This window comes from Coenobita brevimanus, chromosome 27 (assembly GCF_032717465.1).
Source record: "Coenobita brevimanus isolate Jiangsu-jjx chromosome 27, ASM3271746v2, whole genome shotgun sequence".
NCBI lineage: Eukaryota > Metazoa > Arthropoda > Malacostraca > Decapoda > Coenobitidae > Coenobita > Coenobita brevimanus.
In genome coordinates, this window is record NC_136980.1 from 21,569,773 (window position 1) to 21,595,620 (window position 25,848).

At 43.3% G+C, this 25,848-nt stretch overlaps 1 protein-coding gene across 1 annotated transcript in view; it reads left to right on the plus strand.

Moving 5' to 3' along the window:
* The window catches only part of LOC145394492 ((3R)-3-hydroxyacyl-CoA dehydrogenase-like), a 68,631-nt gene extending 43,026 nt beyond the window's left edge, over positions 1–25,605 (plus strand). The window contains exons 3-6 of the mRNA XM_080268340.1: positions 7,182–7,375; positions 7,520–7,704; positions 7,937–8,061; positions 25,514–25,605. Coding sequence (XP_080124466.1) covers positions 7,182–7,375; positions 7,520–7,704; positions 7,937–8,061; positions 25,514–25,605 — 596 coding nt within the window. The remainder of the gene's footprint in view (positions 1–7,181; positions 7,376–7,519; positions 7,705–7,936; positions 8,062–25,513) is intronic.
* The last annotated feature ends 243 nt before the right edge of the window (positions 25,606–25,848 follow it).

Below are 25,848 nucleotides of genomic sequence, written 5' to 3' on the forward strand. Positions count from 1 at the left end.
CAGCGGTACACAGTCTGTGGTGGAGTGGCTGGAAAAACTGGAACTCGTGTGTAAACTACGAGATGTCATGGATGTGGCAAGCGTGATCCCTCTCCGCCTTACTGGGGGTGCCTTTGCCGTGTACCTGCAGCTGTCAGAGACAGACAAGAAGACAACCAAGAAGGTGAAGAAGGTGTTAGTGTCTGCATTTGCCATGGATCAATACGAGGCTTATGAACAGTTCATCAGCAGGATGTTACAGAATGGTGAGTCGCCAGATGTGTTCTTGGCAGAACTGCTGCGCCTGGCATCCCTGTTTGGCGGTTTGACTGATGAGGCCCTCACCTGTGCTTTCGTGGCTGGGCTGCCAGAGAACATTCGTCAGTTGCTGAGGGTGGGGTCGCGTATGGAAGATCTCAACCTGGACCAGATTCTTGCGAGGGCAAGGGCGGTCATCAGGGATGACAGCCCACTTGAAACGTCAGAAATGTGCCCCGGCGCATCAGCGAGGACTGCTGATGAGTCTTGTGCGGCTACTACCAGTAGAAGATGTTGTATGTGCAACAGTACAAATCATCTCACTAAGGACTGTTTAGCTCGCCATCAAGGTAACACAGGGAGTGGAGCGGCAATGATGGGTGTTGGAGATCGCTCTTGGCAGCGTGTGCGATGCTACCAGTGTGATGGTTTCGGCCACATCGCTTCCAAGTGTCCGGGAAACGACCGTGGAGAGGGGGCGTCAGCGCCAGCCTCCTCTCAAAAAGGCCAGTGAGTGAGGTGCTGCCAAGTGCTGTATTAAGAGTGGATGGAGTTCAGCATTGTGTGCTGGTGGACACTGGTTGTTCATGGAGCATTGCCCACGTCTCGTGTTGCAAGGCATGGAGGAAGGGAGCTGTCAATTTGGTCACTGTGAGTGGGGAGGAGTGGCAGTGTAAAGGAACAGGCATCATTCATCTCCAGCTTAGCAGTGGAACTTCAACCGACATCAGTGTGAATGTGACTACTTTACTGTCCCTTGGTTTCATGTTTATTCTTAGAATGGACGGTATCAGAGAGCTTGGAGGGGTTACAGTTGATGCAAAAGGTGGTGTGAGCATTGGGTTGGAAGAGTCATCAGTCTGCACAGCTGCCAACATTGTGGTGGGAGTCAATGAGCATGATTTCAGCGCAACTTAATACCCTGAGACTAACTCTTGGACAGCAGCTTGGAAGTGGACGGGGGGCAAGGAGCCAGGCGCTCTACAGAATCAGGTGGAGGCATACTCAGTGCCACGTGAAGTGAGAGGTTTGTATGAAGACGAGTTAACACAATAGTTCAGAGATGGCTGGCTGCTTCCATATGATGAAGAAAAATATGGACCTCCCAAGGGACTGATTCCATTGATGGCAGTGATGCAGCAGAATAAAAGGAAAGTACGGCCTGTAATGGACTTTAGAGAACTAAACTCACACATCGATGCATTCACAACAAACTCAGACGTATGTGCGGACAGACTGCGGGAGTGGCGCAGACAAGGGATAAATGTGTCAGTGCTAGACTTGACAAAGGCATACTTGCAAGTCTGGATCCACGAATCTCTATGGCCATACCAGACAGTGATTACTGAGGGTTGGAGGTATTGCTTGACTCGTTTAGGTTTTGGCTTAAACATTGCACCACTGGTAATGAAAGCATTTTTTAACTGTGTACTTTCGCGAGATCCAAATGTGAAAAGGGGGAAGTCAGCTTACATTGACGATATCTTTGTGAATGAGGATGTTGTCAAGGCCAGTCATGTGGAAGAACATCTAAAGAACTCCGGGCTGTTGAGTAAGCCACACGAACGAGTTGCTGATGGAGCAAGGGTGTTGGGCCTGAAAGTCTGGGGGGAACGGGGACATCTTGTTTGGACAAGGGATAACGAGGTGGGCGGTGTGCCGAGTGTGCTGACACGGCGGTCAGTATTCTCTTATTGTGGGAAGCTGGTGGGCTACTACCCTGTGTGCCGATGGCTGCGAGTAGCAATGTCCTTCATTAAGAGGAGAACGAATCACGCTACAGAGAGCTGGGATGAAGATATCACTGGTGGAGAGATAAAAGTTTTATTGGAAGAAATTGTGAAGGAAGTCAGAAGGAATGACCCTGTGCGAGGACGATGAGACGTCAAAGGTGATGAGGCCAGGGTTTGGATAGACGCAAGCTCTTTGGCTCTCGGTGTTGCAAATGAGATTGATGGATGCATTATTGAGGACGCCAGCTGGCTGTGCAAGGATGTTGGGTGTCACATCAACATGGCTGAACTGGATGCCATCGTAAAAGGTCTGAACCTTGCTTTGGCTCGGAAGATCAGGAAAATGGAGCTGTTGACTGATTCCTCAACAGTTCATCGCTGGATTTCAGATAGTCTATCGGGAAGAAGCAGGCTCAAGACTAAGGCAGTCTGTGAGATGTTAATCCGGAGGAGAGTAGGGATAGTGCTATCGTTGATAGAGGAGTGCAGTCTCCAGCTGACAGTCACTCTTGTTCCTTCCACTAGCAATAAAGCTGATATCCTGACACATGTGTCGCAGCAGTGGCTGAAGGTTTCTGCTGCCTGTCCTGCAGCTGTACGACCTGTGTGTCCAGCTGGCATTGGCGTAATGGTGATGAGATTGCAAAGATACATCATTCTGCAGGTCACCCAGGAGTGAGATGAACACTTATTTTGTAGAGCGAGCCAACCCAGCAGTCACCAGGTGGCAGGTACAAACTGTTGTCACCAACTGTGAAGTATGCCAGTCCATTGACCCAGCACCTGTGAAGTGGAAAAAGGGAAGCCTGGGCATTGAGAGAATTTGGCAGAGAGTTGGCATGGATATTACTCACTACGGTGGCCGGTCGTACCTGACTCTTATTGACTGTGGACCATCATGGTTTGCTATTTGGCGTCGGCTAAGGCTTCAGACCAGTGCAAGCATAATTGAGCAGTTGGAGGAAGTGTTCTGTGAGCATGGGGCACCAGAAGAACTGTTAACAGACAATGATACAGCCTTTTGAAGCCTCGGAGTCCCCAGGGGGGGGGACCATAAATGCCCCCGCCATCTGCCCCTCTCCCGGTGACGACTCGAGGTGCCTGGAACCACTGTCTGACTCTCTTCTTCTTCATTTCTGCAACATTCGCGGCCTTTCATCTAACTTTCGCTCTGTTGAGCATCACCTCTCCTCCTCTAAACCTCACCTTCTTTTTCTGACGGAGACTCAGCTGTCTGAGGCAACCGACAGCAAACCCTTTTCTGTATCCTCCTACTTTCTCTATACTCATTTCAAAGCCAAAGGTGGCTGTTGTGTATACATACGCAATGACTTATCTTGCTCTCGTGTTCCTGAACTTGATTCTTCTGAATTCTCCACACTCTGGCTTCGGCTTTCCTGTCATTCTCTGACTAAATATATCTGTGCTGTTTACTTATCCCCTAATTCTACTGACTATCAAAAATTCTTCGACTATCTTACTTCTACGATGGAACACATTCTGTCCATTTCTCCTTTCTCTGAAATCTCCATTCTTGGAGATTTCAATGTTCACCACCACCTTTGGCTCTCCTCTCCTTTCACGGATCCACCTGGTGAACAAGCCTACATCTTTTCTATCCTTAATGACCTAGAGCAGCTTGTACAGCACCCTACCCGAATCCCTGACCGCCTTGGAGAGAGCTCCAACATACTTGACCTCTTCCTCACAACTAATCCTTCTGCTTACTCTGTTAATCTTTTCTCTCCGTTGGGCTCCTCCGATCACAACCTCATTACCTTAACCTGTCCTATCACTCCAGTACGGCCTGTGGACCCTCCAGGGAAACGTCGTCTGTGGCATTTTGGAGCCACGAACTGGGAGGCCCTCAGGCAGTACTTCTTTGATTTTCCCTGGAATGATTATTGCTTCCATGGCCGGGAGCCATCTGAGTGTGCCTCGCGCATTACGGAGGTTATTCTCTCGGGCATGGAAGCATACATTCCTTTCTCATATCCTTTGACTAACGCAAGAAAGCCTTGGTTTAATCACGCTTGTTCTAATGCTGTCCGCAACAAGGAGAGGGCCTACAAAAGGTACCGGAGCCAACCCACCCCTGAATCACATCATCTTTACGTTTCTGCCCGGAATCGTGCTAAGTCTGTTCTTCGCTCTACTAAAAATAATTTCATCCATACTAAATGCTCTCAACACTCCAACTCGAATTCTTCCAGCTCCTTCTGGCACCTTGCCAAAAATCTTTCTAACAACTTTACCTCATCATCCTTCCCTCCTCTTTTCTACTCTGATGGTTCTGTAGCTATTTCTTCTACTGATAAAGCAGATCTCTTCGCACAGACTTTCTCCTCCAATTCCACCTTAGACGATTCCGGTGCTGTTCCTCCATCACTTCTCCCCTCTGACTTCCTCATGGCTGACATTAAAATTTCTTCAGTTGATGTATTTTCTGCCATCACTGGCCTCAGTACTAACAAGGCATATGGGCCTGATGGGGTCCCTCCTGTTGTTCTCAAGAACTGTGCTTCTGTGCTTACACCCTGCCTAGGCAAACTCTTTCGCCTTTGTCTGTCAACTTGTACCTTTCCTTCTTGCTGGAAGTTTGCTCTCATTCAGCCAGTCCCAAAGAAGGGTGACCACTCCCAACCCTCCAACTATCGTCCAATTGCTTTAACGTCCTGTATTTCAAAAGATTTCGAGTCAATTCTTAATAGAAAAATTTTAAGGCATCTATACTAAAACAACATACTTTCATAACGTCAGTATGTGTACCGACAGGGACGCTCCACTGGCGATCTTCTCACCCTACCTTTCAGACTCCTGGTCATCCTCCTTTCGGGACTTTGGCGAAAGCTTTGCCATTGCACTTGACATCTCAAAGGCTTTCGATCGAGTCTGGCATAAATCTTTAATTTCCAAACTGCCCTCCCACGGTTTCTATCCTTCTATCTGTGCCTTCATCGCTACCTTCCTTTCTGGTCGTTCTATAGCCGCTGTTGTAGACGGCCATCGTTCTTCTCCTAGATCTATCAACAGTGGTGTTCCTCAGGGCTCTGTCCTATCACCAACTCTCTTCCTTTTATTCATCAATGATCTTCTAAGCTGTACATCTAACCCTATCCACTCATACGCTGATGACTCCACCCTTCACCTTTCCATTCGGTTTCCGCAACGCCCATCTCAACAGTTACTTCAAGAAACAAGGGATGAGGCTATGGCACACCTAATGTCTGACTTGGCTCGTATCGCTGACTGGGGTAAAAATAATATGGTTGTCTTTAATGCATCTAAGACTCAGTTCTTACACCTATCAACCCGACAAAATCTTCCACAGGTATACCCATTAATGTTTAATAATATTCAGCTGAATCCTGCATCATCCTTGAACATGCTTGGGGTTTCATTTACTCAGGACTTATCTTGGAAAGATCATATTACATCTCTTGTAAAATCTGCTTCCAAGAGATTGGGTGTGCTAAGCCGACTCCGCTCTTTCTTTACCCCTGCACAATTGTTGACTCTATACAGAGGTTTTATCCGCCCCTGTGTGGAGTACAACTCTCATGTGTGGGGAGGCTCCCCACATACAGCTCTTCTCAATAGGGTGGAGTCAAAGTCTTTTCGTCTCATTAACTCTCCTCCTCTTACTGACTCCCTTCAACCTCTGTCTCTTCGCCGCACTGTTGCATCTTTATCTCTTTTCTATCGCTACTTTAATGGTTACTGCTCCTCTGAACTGTCTGCTTGTATTCCTCCACCTCTACGATGGGCGCGTAGCACCCGTCTGGCAGCAAACTCTCATCCCTTTTCTGTCCAACTCTCTAATGCAAGAGTTAACCGTTACTCCCAGTCTTTCATTTATGCAACAGGTCAGCTCTGGAACTGTCTCCCTCTGTCTGTATTTCCTGCTGCCTATGATCTCCAGTCTTTCAAACGCAGTGTGTCCAGGCATCTCAAAATGATCGGATCTTGAATTTGGCTCTCTATTGTATTTTGTTTTTCTCTTGGAAGGAACTGTTACTGCGGGCCATGGCCTTTGGTTCCTTCTTCCTCGCATAAAAAAAAAAAAAAAAAAAAAAAAAGGTTGTTTGTGGACTTCGCAGTGTGGTGGTGTGTGCGCCTGCGCTTTAGATGTGCATATGTTCCTTCTGGAAATGGTATAGTCGAAAGGTGCCATCGTACTATAAAGGTCATTGTTGCAAGGAAGAGCTGTTCCATAGCAGAAGCAGTGTACTTGTACAATGTGATGCTTCAGGATGACTGCAAATCGTCGACTGCTCCGGCCAACATGCTATACAGGTACTCAGAGTTCGCGAAGTGGACCTCCACGGGGAGGATGAACCAGAAGTGGACGGCCTCTACCAGTTTGGTGAAGAAGTCTGGGTAAAGCCGCCTAATGCTCGGTGTGAGGAAAGACACAAAAGGGGTACAGTTATGAGAGTAGTGTCTGACCAAGCTGTCGAAGTAGATGGGGTACCTCGCCACTTCAGAGATCTCCATCGCTGCAGCTCACAGGGGACTCGAGCCGACTCTTCTGCAGAGGACACTGACGACAAGGCACTTCTCATTCAGCTTCCTGCCAGATTTGATGAAGTGGTGGAAGCTGATCGTGGTGAAACTGTTAATGAGCCTGAACGTGAGCTGCTGAGGCGTTCTTCGAGGATTAGAAGACCACGATTATATGACCTGTGTGGTTAGGAGGCTTTAGGGAAATGTAATGTATAATGTGTAATGTATGTGATTAGTTTATCAGGTAATGTATATACCATAATGTATTATGTATAATATTCAATGTGTGATTTGAAAATCAGGGGGGAATATAATGTGTACTGAACAATATATAATTTATGATTTATGAGTAACATATAATACGTATTATTTGAGTCTCACGAGTCAGTAGTTTGGCCTTAGCACTGCCTGTTAGGGAGTTAAACAGGTGGGGGCGGGGTCATGGTTTTTGGAAGCAGAACGGCAGGTGGCGGTAGTAGAGGCAGACAAAGGTTAGCTGGCGTGAGGGTGGTGAGAGAGTGAGTCAGTGGAGAGAAGGCCACCGAGCTAGTTAGACTGCAGGGACTCTGAGCCTACACTATATTCTGTGATACTCCAGTTTGTTTTCTTTGCCGTCAATTAAAGGAAAAAGAGCAACGCTTCATTTAATTACTGCCACAGTATCCTAATAAAGAACATAATGCATTATTCCTCTGCCTCCGGCAGGTGGGCAGCAGCACGTGGCTCTGGCCATGGACGTGAGAGACAGGAGGAGTGTGGATGACGTCATGAAGTCAGCCCATGACCAGTGTGGTGCCCCGCCCTCACTGCTAGTCAACTGTGCCGGTGTGTTCATCACCAGTCCCATCTTAAAGATTGATGATGACAGCTGGCAGAAAAATATTGATGTCAACCTGATGGTCAGTTCCAAGTGTATTAACCATTTTCTTGGATAATAGTATATGATGTAAAAAATAACAGAATATGGTAAAGCTATAATGAAATTAATACTAATACACATGGAACGATGAATCTAATATATTTTACTATCTTGAACTCTGCAGGGACTTTTCTTGGTAACCCAGGCATTCGCAAGATCACTGCTGGAAAGTGGGATAGATTCCAAGGGTGCAATAGTGAATATTGCAAGTATTATGGGGAAAACTGGCCTTACCGAATTCAGTGGCTATTCTGCAAGCAAAGGTGGAGTTATTTCACTCACCAAGACTTGTGCTGCGGAACTGGCGAGGTAGCTCAACCATATAGGAATGCATACAATGGACTGATCATAGCTTCCATGTACAATATTTAATGTTTGTAGTTATTTCACTCATATATATATATATATATATATATATATATATATATATATATATATATATATATATATATATATATATATATATATATATATATATATATATTGTAATATAATTTATCGATACTGAAGTATAAGTTTCAAAAACTCCTTACCATTTCAGCAAAGCCATACGTGTAAACTGCGTGCTACCTGGAGTGATTGACACACCAATGTCAGCAAACGCAAGTGAGATGCGTGAGAACTTCAAGCGGCTAATACCATTGGATAGATTTGGCCGCCCTGAAGGTTAGTGGAGGCAATGAGTTGGTTGGTACGTATGGCGACGTCGTGAAATGACTGGTGGCTGGATTTATGGGGTGATAATACTTAATTTGCCGGGTGCAGATGTCTTGTCCCAGGAGGAAGGGTGGTTGGCAGGGCGAGATGTCATTTTAGCTCCAGGCTTCACCAGGATATATGGACATATTCTTTTCTCCGTAGCTCTGTTGTTACACTGACTATATGATTTCATGTCATACAAATGGACACAAAAATAGCTGGAGAACAGAAATGAATTTTCAAATATTTTGTCTAACCAAAACTAATTGATATAATGCGAAGAAAGTCGAATGACTCTGAAATTCTTGTGCAACTGTTTCTTTTACATTTGATATGAACGATGAATCAGATTATAAAGGCAGGAAGTCCATGTAGAGAATTCACGTGAATGCAAGAGTATTACTAGATTTACAGTAAAATTTAATATAAATGAAATGTGGTAGACTACCTCTTATTTTTTCTACCAAGATCAAGGAGCCTGATGCCACCAAGTCGGTTGTGAGGAATCCAATAAGTGTTTCCTGTACGTGACCGATATTTCCTCTGTAAACCTTCTGCGTTTTATAGTAATAAATGCAGTGATTGCCATGCATGATAACACTGTCAATAAAGAAAAAAAAGTAGTACTTATAAACAAGAAAGTACTGCTACGAGAGTAATTAACAATATAAATTTTCATTGTGTGTGTTCTGCTGTACATTTACATTTATCGCAATCGGTATGGCATCTCGTCTCTCTCTGCTCTACAATCTGGTTATTAGACCTGTGATGTCCTATGCCTCCCCGACATGGGCCCCCATCCTATTTAACACCCACTACAGCACCTTGCAGACCATACAGAACAAGGTCCCAGGCATCAATACTGGTTGCACTAAAATCATTGCCCCAGGACACTTACTCTAAAAGTAAATTTTTTCACGTTAGAAAATATTTTGATATGAGATGCACACAGCAGCCTACGCTAACACATAGTATCCATATCATTATATAACAAGGCCACACAACGCAGCCAGGCATATGAAACCATTATCCAGACATTACCAGCCCCTCATCAACAACATGCTACCGTCAGACATTACATTACCATCAATGAAGACACACCTGCGTGATTAATTCCCGAGCAGGACGATACAACACCTCAGTAAGAACACTGTGTTACAAGCCCCTCCTCTCAGAATTCACCAAAAAGAGAGGTATTCTAAATTAGACCTGATCAAGTACAACTAGTTAGATTTAGGACATCACCTAATCATCTTCAATTACCAGCTTCGATTCAGGTTGGGTGGAAATAATGACTATACATGCTCCGCTTCTGGAATGGACCCACACAATATAATACACATATTGGAACACTGTACATCACATGCCATACTAAGACGCAGACACAGCATTAACAGGGTAGAAAATCTGTGTGACGAACCCAGTGGGGTAGTTGCTTAACTGTGGTCGACGAGTCTGCTTGGCCAGACAGCCTTTTATTTTTATGCAAGGAAGAAAGAACCAAAGGCCAAGAGCCCGCAAACCGTTCCCTCCAAGAAAAAAAAATACAAAAGAGAGCCAAATTCAAGACTGGGGATATGCAGCAACAATAAAAACAACAAAGCATGAAATCTTATGTGCTTAGTCTTCCTGCAAAAGATTATGTTATGAGATTTAGTGTAATGTACTGTACATATCTGAATGTTTTGTATGTATTTCGGCCTTCTTAATTAGGTTCGACAGTTGACATGTCTGGAACAGTTCCTAACTCATCTGGCTCTGTTTCGTATATTGATGTCCCCTATACTGATACGTGTGCCTTGCCTGACAGTCAGTAAGTTGTAAGTGCATGTATGTAATGTAAACAGGCATTACACATTTGCAGTCGATGGTGTTCTGTTAGTCTAGATATTTTAACTATGAATGTAAACAGTGAATATGTAGTTTGGTTTACATATTTGTGTCTTTAGGCGTCAGTGTAGAGCAGGGCTATTCAACTACTGTAGAAGTAGGGCTGAATGAATAAACTCTGATTAACAAAAGGGCGAAGCAGTATTTTACCTTTATTTTTCCCCCCTCTAATTACTTGTACACAGAAAGAAGTGAGAAATTCATATATTATTTGCGTTTACATTTTCCGCTACATACATACATAAAAGAAAAATGCAAAACTTTCTGTTTTATGCTCGTTTACGTGTTTATTTTCATTCTTCTGAGTGGGGCAAAGGTCCATACAAAATCGACTCGGGGATCAGATTTTGCCTATGGGCCCATAGCTGTACAAGCCCTGGTGTAGAATAGAGATTTTCTTTTTCTTAAGTTTAGCAGTTAGGATGCTTTTTTTCTGGTTTTGAAGTTAGTATTAAAATATTCAAGAAAATCTTAATTATAAAAATTCAGAAATTAAAAGTAAAAAAAAAAAAATGAAATGAATAATAAAATCGCTTAAAAAGTAGGGTATTTGGCATGATGGTCGATAGGAAAAAATGATGTTCAAACTATCTGAAGATGGGTTCTGTGTAACTCAAAACATTAGAGAAAATAAGGGATCCAAGCTGTAACCTGTGTTTCTCTTCCACTGAACATAATCCGAAATATCAAATACGGGCCAGTGAGGAAAGTTGAGCCAAGAGTATTATTTAGGAGCTCGTGCACCCCAGGCTTCCTGTAGGTAGTCATTGATCCATTTCACAATAGCTAAGTCTGAGATTTCTTTTTTGATGGCAATATCAATTGCACCAGTGTTTCACTCTGAGAAATCTGAAGTAAGACTCATTAAGCTTCACCCAGTTGTAGGTAAATACGCTGTATTTCTACTGTGGTACCCTCTCACCTGTGTCATTTCAGAGCCAGATGATTGCCCTGACGCTGGTAGACTCAGCGCATTAACCCCTTAACATCGGGGCATCACTTTCATGATGCTTGGGAGCAAGGGATCATACCGCGGGGCATCACTTTTGTGATTCTGTGTTATTTTGAATTTGCCCGGGCTTTCAAGTGGTGGCTTGTATCATTTATCAGTACTGCCAATGTCCAACACTAGTCAGCACTCCTAATCTCATCTATACTCCCATCCATTGTTGACAATGTAGCCATTTCTCCCCATTCTTGACTCTCCTCCCTACCTCCCCTCCATTACCCTCTCCTCTCGCCTGCCCTGCCGTGCTGCACTGAGTAAATCTTCCCCGGAATTTTCCATTGATTACATGCATTGAAATAAGCCCTATGCCCTATTCTTATACAAAATAATATATACAAAAAAGAAATAAGGTAAGTGATAGTGCCATACACATGGAATTGGCTAATTATCACCTGACACACCTCATGTGCACTCGTTCGCTAATTTTCCCTGTTTATTTCCCCTTGATATATGCCATATAATCTATTCTCGTAATAAAAATATGTACAAGAAAGGAAGGGAGAAGCCTAAGTGATATTTACATTCACCTGGAACTACTTATTTTTTTTTATGTATTGTCGAGATTTCCTAGCAATCATTTTTAGCATGTACTGCTAATGTCCAACAATAGTCAGCACTCCTTATCTCATCTGTACTCCCATCCATTGTTGACAATTTAGCCATTTCTCCTCGTTCTTGACTCCCCTCCCTACCTCCCCCCCATTACCCTCTCTCCCCTCCCTACCTCACCTCCATTACCATCTCCTCTTGCCTGCCCGGCCACACTGCGCTACGTAAATCTTCCCCAGAATTTTCCACTGATTTCATCCATTGAAATAAGCCCTATGCCATATTCTTATACAAAATAATATATATAAAAAAGAAAAAAGTAAGTGATAGTGCCATACACCTGGAATTGGCTAATTATCACCTGACAACACCTTACGTGCACTCGTTCGCTAATTTCCCACGGTAATTTCCCCTTTGAAATATGCTGTATAATCTATTCTCGTAATAAAAATATATATAAGAAAGGAAGGGAGAAGCCTAAGTGATATTTACATTCACCTGGAACTACCTAATTTATTATGTATTGTCTAGATTTCTTGCCAATCATTTCATAGTGTATATATTAGCAGCTGTCACCATGCTGACATTGGCAGCCTTTCACTGCCCCTAGGCCATCACGCATTCAGTTTACTGTCGTCTTTCAAGTTGAAACTACGTCGGATTCGCGCCTGTCTAATTCTGCCGCTTTTTAGCCCCATGCAAAGGGCCCTGTGACCTCAACCTTTACTAAACCTCGTGTGGAAAGGGGTAAAGGGCTAAGTGACTGCTGTGGAACGTGAACTGGCTAATTTTTCAATGAAAATGATTGACAGTGACTACGATCTTTCTGGTGACTAAAACAGTGCAAGTGGGAATGTAAATAATGTGTAAACAGCAAGTGAAAGCAATGAATGTCAATATAAGTGAAGAGTGGAAAACAGTTTTATAAGTTACTGCAAGTGACAGAGCATAACACAGTGTAAATAAAATAGAAATGTAAATAATGTATATAAAATAGAGAATGTAAAAAGAAATGTATATGAGTATTAATATAACAATACGAGTATATATACTAGGAGTAATGAAAGTGAAAGTTTCACTCTAGCATGTATGAATACTATGAGTCATGAAAGTGAAAGTGACAGATTCGCTCTCAGCGTTAGTACTCGTATACAGGATGAGAAAGTGAATGCTACGTATTTTACTGAATTGAAATTGAATGCCTAAGGTGACAATAAGTTATTACTGAAGGAAACTTATGGATAAAGACTGCAGATATATACAAGTGTTATATAGTAATAGAAATATAAAGTGTGAGTGTTTTTATGAATAATAAATGACAGAATACCGGCGGCGAACGAGCACAAGCGGGAAGCTGGTACTTGCTAGTAATTTTCATTGCTTTCAGTGTTTTTTTTTTCTTTAGTATGGATTCCAAACTATTTGATAATCATAGAATAGTCTATCTAGTGATAATATCAGGCTGTGGTAATTCATATTACGGGGTGTCGGGAAGTGTAAAGTGGAGACTTCGTTACCCAACTTCAGAAGTCTCCACGAGTCCTACGGTACTCGACGAAGGCTCAACAAACATCCCAGGAGAAAGCTAAAGGTATGTGCCATAAGCGTATTTAATTATAATATCCTAGGACTAATAACTGATTTTTGGCAAATATATTTACAAAGTCTGTCGGAGCACGAATAACCCCCGGGCGCCAAAACAACCCTGCGGTTTAGGGGTTAATTACTTCTGCACAACCGGACCCTGGATTACATAAAACTGTTTGTCTTGTCACTTTCGTTATTCATGTGCAAGTTGCATTACACTCAGTAAGTAAATGGCGGGCATCCCACCTTGTTCTAAGAATTCTTTTTGAATAATCTCTGAATGAATATTACTGAACTGAAAATCCAAATATAAGTATACAGCAAAAATATCACCTACCGGCATCTACAAATACTGGACATGTGGTTCATCAGGGATAGCTCAATCATTATTGTAAATATAGTCAGGAAAATCAGATTGTTGTGCTAATCCTGCAGAGTCCTCCTTGGTATTTTGTCTCTTGCTCTGCCATTCCACACCATACAGTACAGCATGTTCACTATGAGAAGGTAAATGCCAGGTCATATACCACCCTCGTCATGCAATATTTGATTTAAAAAAACATGACTGTGACCATATATTATTTTATTCAAGTGTATACAAAGGCATGCTATGATTAGGTCTTTCCTGGAATATTTTGCCCCCAACTCACTCAGCTACTGTCTTTTATCACCCATTACTGAATCAGTAGGTGCTGTAGTCCTTTTACCTTAACTTGGCCTAGATTTTCGTCCTTTTGCTACTTACTTCACGTAGGTCAGTGTAAGAATTATACGATACTATGGCTCTGCATCCTGTATATGGCACTTGTTCGTGACTAGCATCATGTCCTATTGTTAATCCATTGTTACTCACCATTCAAGATGGACAGATGGAAGTGTTGGGACAAGTCAGAGTAAAAAGGGTGTGGGTGTAGTGACTTTAGGTTTAGGTGGAAGTGAGTTTAAATGTGTGTGTGTGTGTGTGTGTGTGTGTGTGTGTGTGTGTGTGTGTGTGTGTGCTGGTGGTGTTTGTGACTGGATGTGTGTGTGTGTGTGAGAGAGAGAGAGAGAGAGAGAGAGAGAGAGAGAGAGAGAGAGAGAGAGAGAGAGATTGTGGATGTGGATGTGGGTGTGGGTGCAAGTGTCGTGAGTGTGGGTGTAGGTAAGTGTGGGTTTAGATGGAAGTGAATTTAAATTGGTGTGAGTGTGATGCTTTGGTGGTTGTGATTGTTTATGTGGATGTGGGTGTGGGTGGAGGCAGGTGTGGGTGAAGGTAGGTATAAAGGTAACTGTCAGTGAGGAGGAGAAAGTAGGAATGGGTTAGAGGTGTCAGTAAGTGTGAGTGGTTTGAGTATGTGAAATGATGGATAACAGTGTAAGTAATGTGACTGAAGGGGTGTAAGTGACAGGTATGAGTGCAAGGGGAAAAAGGAGTTGGCTTGAATGGCTAAATAGAGAAGAGTTATTGGAAAATTACTTGTGGTCAGCTGAGAGATTTGAGTAGTTCATCCTCTGTCTTTGGTTAGGATAAAGAATTTAGGATGCTGTTGCTAATGAATCGATGATGATTTTTTTCTTTCTTCTCTTGAATTGTTTTGTGATTAACCCTTTAACCGCGGGTATTGTTTTGGTCTGACTGTCCTCTCCCGCGGGGGTTTCAGCCAAATGTGAACAAACCTTTAAACCTTAATAACTCTGCACAGAATAAAGCTAGAGAAAAAAATAAGGTACCATTAGAAAGTACTAACCTTCAGCTTTCCATTGATGTAGGTTTCAAGACTTTGTTGACTTTCACAGGACGGGGAGAGCCGTTAGAAGTGAGGGGTGTGAAATAACTATTTTGCGCCCCACACACCAGTACCAAATGCCAACCACTCTCTCATAATAGTAATATAAACATATATGAACACTGTACATACGATAAACACCCACTCTGTGTTCACTGAGGTAGGTAAAAGGCACTTCCCTGCGGCTGCACCCGCTCTTCACTGTGGCTGCGCCTCACTTCACTGTGGCGGCACCCGCTCACTGACGTTTCATGCGATCTTTTCATTCTTTCTAACTTCTAATATTATTTTACTTATAATATGGGCAATATATATTATATTTACAATGCACTTATTATTATACTGGCCAATATTTAAATTTTTTTTCTAGGCAAAATATCCCTTATTACTACATTATCCATTATACAATTATTGGCAAAGCACGTCACTGTCGCATCACTATATATCACTGTCACTTTCAGTATTTACTCAGAGAGTGGTACTCGGCAAAGCACGGAGTTACACATAGAGCGACTTGGCATTCAAGGCACTGGTGTGTGCTCATTTTTCTCGTCCTAGGCCTCCGTGTGGTGGTAGAACATACTCTGCAGCGGCCCTGTGACAACCTGCCGCCTGCTGTAGGAGGCAATTTCACAAGCTGGTGCTGGCTCATGTAATTGCGGCACTCAAGACGGTCAGGTTGTGTGTCAGAGTGTCGCCTCGGGATCAATGCCGTCACCTGACCAAATCGTGCAAGTAGCTGCTGCACGACAGTCTTGGAAAACTGTCTCAGTGATGGTTGCCTTATGCCCCCAACTTGTGTCTTGTAGAGAATGAAGGCGTTGAGCATGCACATATCGAGCATGTGCAGGCAAGCCTTCCTGTACCATCGGGTGTTTCTCCTGAGATAGTCGATTTCGCCAATCATCATATCAGACTTATCAACAAGTCTCATATTTACATTATAATCAATGACGGCATCAGGCTTCATGATTGGCTCTCCCGTCCTGTACCTGACCTTCCCAGTTCTCTTCAATTCCCCCTTGTGGATGGTGCTGATCATATTCACGACCTTCTTGTCATGCCACCTGATCGCAAGAAGCTTGTCTGACTTCTTCAGGTGAACATCTCCCCTGGATGATGATGATGCTTCGGGGAAACTAGGCCACTCTTTCCTATAGCTCCGTACAGTGCCAACAGTGCCAATGCCGTGTTCAGCAAGGTATTTCGAGAGTTTCGGTGCTGTGTAATAATTGTCTGTGTACAGCACATGATTACCACCAAAATACCTCTCCAGCAGCAGTTTTACAACGGAGCCAGAGAAGCTAAGGGGGTCTTTCCTGTTCACATCCATTGTGCTAGCCGAGTAAATGACAAAATCCAGGATATACCCCGTCTCACAGTCACACAGCACAAAGAACTTTATCCCAAAGCGGTGGCGTTTGCTGGGGATGTACTGCATGAATTTGAGACGTCCTCTGAACAATACCAGGGATTCGTCTATGACGACTTTCTGCATAGGCCTGAAAAATCGCATAAATCGATCCCTAATCCTGTTGAGAAAATCCCTCACTTTCCACAAAGGGTCAGTTTGGGACGGGTTGTCATTGTCAGCGAAGTGCAGGTATCCAAGCAGCTGTCGGAACCGATCCCGTGACATATACTTCCCGAATATTGGGATAGTAGTTATGTCATCCACGAGCCAGTACTCCTCCAACTCATGTCTCTTTATATGGGGCATCAAAAACATTAGTGCAAAAAACACATACAGCTCTCTGATCCCGACAGGCAACCACGACACTTCCTTTGGTGAGCCAATAGGTCCCAGCCCTTCTGCTGCACACTGAGCTGCATACCTATTGGTCTCATCGCTGACATGCTGCACAATTTCATCATCCATGAATGCCAGGAAGTAATCAACAAAGTCATCACCTGCGTTGCATGGGAAGGCAGGCTGTATTCCAGCATTTGTCATATCAAACTGTGGATTGTGTGGCTGGAAATCTCCACCGTCAGACCAAACAAATGCATCCACTTGCCCTGTGCGTGGTTCAGTGACAGGGGCAGGTTGCATTCCACTCGTTTCCCCGTGAGAAGGAGCTGAGGTGGAGGCAATGGGTGAGGCAGGAGGTGAGGCAGGAGGCAAGCGGGAGGTGGGTGAGGCAGGAGGCAACGGGGAGGGGGGTGAGTGCGGGGGCGGTGAGTGGGGGGGTGGCGCGGGTGAGGGAACTGAGCGGGGGGCAGGCGGGGGGGTTTCTGACCTGGTGCGTGGTGAAACTTGACCCTTTCTACCCCACTTATCACCTCGCTTATCGCCTCGCTTATCGCCCAGCTTTGCCCTACAACTGTCACGCATCCCCTTTGTTCTAGGCCTGTCTGCACGGCCTGCACGGCCTGCCTTCCCTCGCTTTGCAGGCTTTGGTAATTCGTACTCCTCAGATGATGTAGACTGAGGAGAGGGCACGACAAATGATGATGATGATGATGTGAGGGCAATAGGGCTAGGGGAACGGGAAATTGATGGGAAATGTGTACTAGGGCCTGGTGTGGGAGACGTGAGCCTGCGCTTCACTCCCTTCCCACGTGCAATACCAGATTTGCCCATAGGAGCCTTTCCTTTCCCAGAGTAAGTTGGGGGTGGTGGGGGGGAATCAACACGATCACTTTCATCACTGTCACTATCAATGGAAAATGGTTCACCACCAATCACTGCCAAATCATCACTGCTTGCTGTGAGTGTGTCACTTTCACTGCCACAATCAAGAGTAGTACTTACAGTTTTGTCCAGCTCAGTTCTAATTTTAGGAGTGCTCAACCCCTTCTGCCTCGCCATCGGCAGTTCCTTTACGGGTGTAGAGGTAGAGGGAACACTAGCACTAATCATTGTAGAGGAGGAAGCGAGCTACGATGAGTCGGGACGGAGCGCCATTATCACGCACAGAGCTGGACAGATACTGACTGACGCGGGTCAGGGCAGGGGTGGGGGGGACCCCCTCGGGGTTGGAGGAGGGAGGTGTGGGATGGCTGGCGTGAAAGAACTCGACAGCTACTCTTGCGTGAGACTATTTGCGCGCCGGGAAAATGCGCGGTGTTCAAAATATTCACGATCATTCCAGAATGACACCCACGGTTTGGTCCAGTTTTGTCACTGTCATTCTGGAATGACACCCGCGGTTAAAGGGTTAATGAAGGTGTAGATGAGGGGTGTGCAGGTATGGGTGTCGACTTCAGTGTGAAGTGTTTTGTAAGTTTTTGTACTTGAGTAATTATGGTGGTAAATGTGGGACAGAGCTTGGATGGTGTGTGTGTGTGTGTGTGTGTGTGTGTGTGTGTGTGTGTGTGTGTGAGAGAGAGAGAGAGAGAGAGAGAGAGAGAGAGAGAAAGAGAAAGAGAGAAAGAGAGAGAGAGAGAGCGCAATATGAGTACTGTAAACCCTGTCATGGACGGATCCTCTGTAATATTTATTCCAGATAGAAGGAGTAGACTGTAGCACCAGCCGAACAGGGCAGTACTCCCGAGGTTGATGGCAAGCTGGTGATAGGGAGAGCTGGAGCTCCCGTTACACCAGCCCTCAGGACTTGATCCTGATCATCTCCCTTTGCTGAACATTTTGAGTGCATTCATTTACACAGAGAATAGGCCAGCATGCTCTCCTAAGACCTCTACCTTCAACTGTCTACACCACACTACATGCGCATAACATATCACACCTTCTATTCACGTCTTTAGTATTGGCCGCTCCAATCTTACTATCAAATGAGGTGGTACATCGGATTGCCACCACCGGCAGGGTAGGGCTGGCGGCACAGGGTCCTCCTGGTCGCCATCAAGCGACTGTGCCGGCAGCGACTGTTGCTATTTCCGGGAATGCTCGTCAGCGAAGAAGTGACAGTGTGGCCTTATTCTTTACCAACATCCGCGGCCTTACCACAAATTTAAACTCGGTTCATTTTTTCCTTCAGTCCATATCCCCTTTGGCCCTTTTCCTCACAGAACCACAAATCTCACCCTCTACCGATATATCTCCATTTTGTTTTCCCAGTTACCATCTTCTTACAAACTTTCGTAACAAGGGCGGCACCTGTTGTTATATCAAATCCCAATATGCAGTTGACACTATTTTAAACGTCACTTCATCAGTTTTGATTACTCATTATATAAACTAAATTGTCAAAACATTACCAAATATATTTGGGTAGTTTATTGTTCCCCCAATGCTTCTTCGGAACCCAGTGTATTTGATTCCATATCCACTCAGTTGAGTAACCTTAACCTTGCTCTTGGCACCGAAATTATCATTTTGGGTGATTTTAACATACATAATGTTGAATGGTTATTGCATTCTGCCCAGACTGACGACGTTGGTCTAGAGTGCGAGCTGTTTGCGGAATCTTTTTATCTCACCCAGTTGGTAAAGCAACCAACCTGAATACCTGATAATCCCCACCAGATCAAAACAGGATAGAGGTACTGTCACCACTTGGATCCTCTGACCACAATCTCATCAAAGCCTCATTAGTTAACCCTCCAACACCTCCCGGTTCTGAACCTGTCAGGGTGACCCGATGACACTTTGATAGGGCAGACTGGGTTGGATTTATAAATTATCTTGCAGACATTCCATGGCAGTCTTTCTTCTCTAGTGATCCCAATTCTACCCAGTCCCACATTTGCAACTTAATATTATCTGGTATGGATTTATTCATAACAAGTCAACAGTTCACTAAAAGATCGAACTCTCCAAAATGGTTTGATGGCAACTGTGCCAGAGCAACAGCCCAAAAGTCATTAGCATATAACTCTTACTTAAAATAAAAAAACATCTGAATCACTCTCCTAATTTAAAATTTCTAGAAATCATGCAAAAGCTGTATTAAATCTATCTATATCAAACATTCTTCAAAACCAAGCATTAAAACAACTAAACAACCCTAATGACAATAGAATATTCTGGTCAACTCTTAATTCTTTCTATAATAACTTTAACAAGTCATCTTCCATTCCTCCACTAAAATCTTCAGATGGCAACATTACAAATGACCCGCGTGGGAAAGCAGATATCTTTGCCAGTACCTTTGCCAGAAACTCTACCATAGACGATACCAGCCAGAATGTCCCAGTACTGGAACTTGATTCTCCCGAAATTGCCCCACTTAAAATACAGACAAGATACGTAAAATCCATCCTAGACAATTTACCAACCAACAAAGCTCCAGGTCCAGATGGAATTCCGCCAATTGTTTTGAAAAAGTGTTCCCCTGAAATTGCCTCTGTCCTAGCTAAATTATTCGGACTATGCATACGTACTTCTTTATTCCGAAATTCATGGAAAGAAGCCAATAACCACCCAACTCCGAGGAAAGGAAGTTCGTCTGACCCCTCTGATTACAGACCAATAGCTGTCACATCTTTTCTTGGTAAGGTATTTGAAAACTTTAATTAATAAGCACATTGTTAAACATCTTGAATCCAACAACTTAATTAGTGACAGACAATATGGTTTTTGCCACGAAAGATCCACCATTGACATACTCAATCTCTTAACTCATACCATCCATCAATCAACTGATCTTTTTGGAGAAACTTATGCAGTAGCTCTTGATATCTATAAAGCTTTCGACAGAGTATGGCACCGTTCCCTGTTATCCAAACTCCCTTGCTATGGACTAACGTCGTTTGTTCCTTTGATTTCTTCATATCTTAGTGACAGAAAAATAAAAGTAAAAGTAGATGATGTATATTCCAATTTTCACTCAATTAACGCTGGCGTGCCGCAGCGATCAGTTCTGGCGCCAACCCTATTTCTGGTTCATATTAATGATCTCTTATCTGTCACCCATAATCCCATTCACTCGTATGCAGATGACTCAACACTACATAGTTCATTCACACTCAGACACCCATTTACAAAGTCTAATATCTCTACCTCTCAACTTAATATAGCCATCTCCATAAATCAAGATCTATGTACGATCAGTGAATGGGGAAAAAACAACCTTGTCTCTTTTAATCCTAGTAAAACTAAATATATACAGTTTACTAATAGACAGATATTGCCGGATTCGTACATTACCTTCAGTGCTACTAATATTCCCATCTCCAAAAGTATTGAAATTCTTGACGTCTCACTTAACAGTGCCCTCAGCTGGACCTCTCATGTCAGATCACTTGCTAAAACCGCCTCAAAGAAACTTGGATTATTGTACAGAGTCCGTAACTTCTTCGCCGATAAGCAGTTAGCTATAATTTATAAGAGTCGTGTGCGCTCTCAGCTTTAATATTGCTCACCCCATGTGGAATGGTTGTGAAGAGGTTGCATTAAGACAACTAGACAAAATTCAGAACAAAGGTGTTAGAATCATTAACAACCCTGCCATTACATATAAACTACCTCCCCTGCAAGTAAGAAAGAATGTTGCCTCCCTTGCGTTATTTTACAGATATTTTTTTTGGCAAATGCTCAGACGAAGTTTCGTCCATGGTGCCACCTCTCCATGCCTTCCCTTGTGCTACACTGGCATCTGGTAGCGCTGATGACTGGAATGTTATTCAGCCATATTGCAGAACTTCTGCCTACCAGAATTCTTTCATTCTCCAAACTGCATCTCTCTGGAACTCACTTCCCCAGAGTTGTTTCCCTCCAGATTTCAACCCACGGCTGTTCAAGTCTAACTGTTACAGATATTTTATGAACAGAGGACACCAGTAATCTGGTGTATGGATTATTTTTTTTTTACTCATTTGTTTTTCCTTCCTCCGTTGTTATTTAAAAAAAAAAAAAAAAGGTAACAACATAAGCCACATTTTCGTTCTGCCATTTTGATCAGGGAAATTTCTACACAAATCACGTTATGGGAAGCCTCATGTTGCGAACGGTTATGACCTCTCAAATGGCCATACATAAATACCACTATAGTATGAATAGTTACTGTTTACCCTATCATGGAAAAGGACATCTCTTATTTTCGCGCCAGCTTCAAGGGTTCAGTGGAAATGAAGCATGATAATTAACCCGGTCAGGGATGGTTCGAATAATCGGCATCAGCTTCTGCAAAACTATCCTTCTACTCCCGTTGTCATCAAGAACTGTGCTTCTGGGCTTACACCCTGCCTAGGTAAACTCTTTCACCTTTGTCTATCAACTTGTACCTTTCCTTCTTGCTGGAAGTTTGCTCTCATTCAGCCAGTCCCAAAGAAGGGTGACCATTCCCAACCCTCTAACCATCGTCCAATTGCTTTAACATCCTGTATTTCAAAAGTTTTTGAGTCAATTCTTAATAGCAAAATTTTAAAGCATCATTCCTATCACAACCTTCTTTCTGATCATCAGTATAGGTTCCGTCACGCTCCACTGGCAATTCTCTCACCTAATTTTCAGACTCTTGGTCATCCTCCTTTCGGGACTTTGGCGAAAGGTTTGCCATTGCACTTGACATCTCAAAGGCCTTGGATCGAGTCTGGCATAAATCTTTTATTTCCAAACTTCCCTCTTACAATTTCTATCCTTCTATCTGTGCCTTCATCTATAGCTTCCTTTCTGGTGGTTCTATAGTCTCCATTGTAGACAGCTATTGTTCTTCTCCTAGATCTATCAACAGTGGTGTTCCTCATGGCTCTGTCCTATCACCAACTCTCTTCCTTTTATTCATCACTGCCCTTCTAAGTTGTACATCTAATCCTATCCACTCATACGCTGATGACTCCACACTTCACCTTTCCATTCGGTTCCCGCAACGTCCATCTCAGCAGTCATATCAACAAGCAAGGGATCAGGCTATGGCACACCTAATCTCTGACTTGGGTCGTATCTCTGACTGGGGTAAAAATAATCTTGTTGTTTTTAATGCATCAAAGCCTCTGTTCTTACACCTATCAGCCCAACAAAATCTTCCACAGGTGTACCCACTAATGTTTAATAATATTCAGCTTAATTATACATCATCCTTGAACATGCTTTGGGGTTTCATTCACTCGGGACTTATCTTGGATAGATCATATTACATCTCTTGTAAAATCTGCTTCCAAGAGATTAGGTGTGCTAAGCTGACTCCATTCCTTCTTTACCCTTGCACAATTGTTGACTCTATACACGGGTTTTATCCGCCCCTGTGTGGAGTACAACTCTCATGTGTGGGCAGGCTTCCCACATACAGCTATTCTCAATGGGGTGGAGTCAAAGGTTTTTCATCTGATTAACTCTCCTCCTCTTACTGGCTCCCTTCAAAGTCTGTCTCTTCGCCACACTGTTGCATCTTTACCTCTTTTCTATCGATACTTCAATGGTTACTGCTCCTCTGAACTGTCTGCTTGCATCCCTCCACCTGTAGTAGCTAACTCTCATCCCTTTTCTGTCCAGCTCTCTAATGCAAGAGTTAACCTTTACTCCCAGTCCTTCATTTATGCAATAGGTCAACTCTGGAACTGTCTCTCTCTGTCTGTATTTCCTGCTAGCTATGATCTCCAGTCTTTCAGACGCAGTGTTTCCAGGCATCTTGAAATGATCGGATCTTGAATTTGGCTCTCTTTTGTATTTTGTTTTTCTCTTGGAAGGAACAGTTATTGCGGGCTTCTGGCCTTTGGTTCCTTCTTCCTAGCAAAAAAAAAATTACATTTTATGCATATTAATAAAAATATTTCAATGGAAGGGGTTAGATGCAGTCATCATTAATTTCTTTCATAGTGAGAGACATTTACTTAGCTGCAGAGAATCATCTGACAATGATTAAAGACGGAGCAGCAGGCTTCAGGGGTTCACAGCATTCGAAGCAGAATGTTGAACTCAACAAAGGAGGGTTCGGACAACTGTACCATGTTTTTACTCTCTCCATGGGACGTACTGAACTGTGAGAGGTAGATAATCGTATAGGCTTCACCAACCCCTAAATAAGAGAGGACTCTCCTAAGTTAGAATTCAACAATGAAAGGGTAGAACTGTCGAAATTTGTTTCTTCACAGCCATTACGTTTTCTTTTAGTATATTCTTGCATTACCCAGATATTTTATAAATAGATCATGAGAGACGTTTCGAACTGGAGGGGTTAGACTATATAACCTTCCTTAACACATCCAACAGATGTGGTTTTTCTTGAGCTATATTCAGTCGTATGGAAGTCGACTGGATAGAGAAGTCGTCTGCAGATCGACATTTGCCTGGCGAATGTGACTTAGTGGCAAAAAGTGCAAGTAGGCAGCCATGTATGAATAAGTCTAATCCCTCATTAAATTGTACAGTATTCCACACGAAGGCTGTGTGAATGTCAGGCTTATAGTAATGAGGACAATTAGACAAAACACATCAGAGAATGAAAGCTTCGCTTATATTGTAAGTTTATTTTTCTGTGTATTAATTTAATGGTTCTGTCATACGTGGCACCTTTTCATGGCTATGCTGGTCCACAACAAATTATGATTACGGAAGAAAGTGTAGTCATCAATGGACGTCGAAAGCAATGACTGAATTTGTAATCAATATCTTGGTGCCAACAGGCGCCTTCATCTTAGGAGACCTTTCAAAACTTCACTCACCCAGACCGTACCCAGCACCCCGACAGACCCCAACACATATTTAGTCTTTGGACAAACCCCTCAGATACACTCCAGACACACCCAAAACGCAAAACACCCGAACCACAGATACACGCCAGACACCATTAATACTCCCACCTTTCAACACTACCCATTTGTGAAACTCAGAGAAGTCTGTGCTTGTAACTTTCCAGAGTTCTCCTTAAAAAAGGTTCAGTGACTCAGTACATGAGTGACATAGTTAGGGACACTCAGTGAATTCGGGTTCCCGTGTGTGTGTGTGTGTGTGTGTGTGTGTGTGTGTGTGTGTGTGTACGCGCGGGGAGGAGAAAGGTCGCGTCGACCTTATTTTAACTTGTAATAAGTCTAATATATAATACGTACGGTTCTAAGCTGGCCTTTGACTTGTTACGAATGTCTCTCATAAGGTAATAGATTGAATTCTGAATAATGCAATTCCGTACTACAACCTTTCTATTGTTTATTTCTGCAAACTGCAGTTAAGTTTTCTGTACAATAGCAGGGCAACATAAAGCAAGAGTGAGGTTAGAAATGGTATTACCGGTAGGTAAAAGATGGAAGGTTTAGGATGAGGGCTGAATGTATAAAGAGAAGCATTTGGAGTGCTGGTCTAAGAAAAAAAAGTAAGCAAAAGGATTCAGACTACAGGACTTATAAATCATAGGATCAGTCACAAAGCTCCATTGTTATCATTCATTTCTCTTTGTCTAAATTTTCAGGGCAGCCCTCTAACGATATAGCCTGTGTGATGGAAAGGAAAGAACCAGATGTTGGTGGATACCCACCAAGTCTGTAGAAAGGAGGGGGACAGGGGAAGAATTAGTTGGTAAGGAAGTGAATTTCAGTGGAAGGAACAAGTGCCGGGACTCAACAGAAAATGTGCCGGCAGTATTTAGTGGCAAATGACAATCACAATTACATACCAGCGTGACTGAGAAGGAAAGCATCCAAACATTCCCCAGTAATACCACAAGCAACCGTCGAATTACTTTCAGCTGTAGATAACGGACAAACTTAACGAACTTACTAAACTTGATTGGTTTTGAAAATATTTATATTATTTTGTTTTATACGTTTTTCTCGCCAAATACAGAAGTGGCTGAAGTGGTGGCTTTTCTGCTAAGCGAGCGGAGCAGCTACATGGTGGGAGCCTGTGTTGAGGTGACGGGAGGATACGCCATGTGATCACCATACACATCTTTCTATTCCTTGAGGAAAGATTAGAGATGACCTGATCTATATGAACTGAATGAATGATGTCAATTTGTTGTTGTTATGCCAGGATTTTACTCTACCTTCTGTTCGCTTAAACTATGATGAGTTCTATTTGCCTTTTGAGAGAGCATGTTCAGGTTCTATCTGTCTATCTATTGCTAGACGCCTCAATCCCGTTCGGGGTGGCCACAAACAAATCGCCTCCACGTCGCC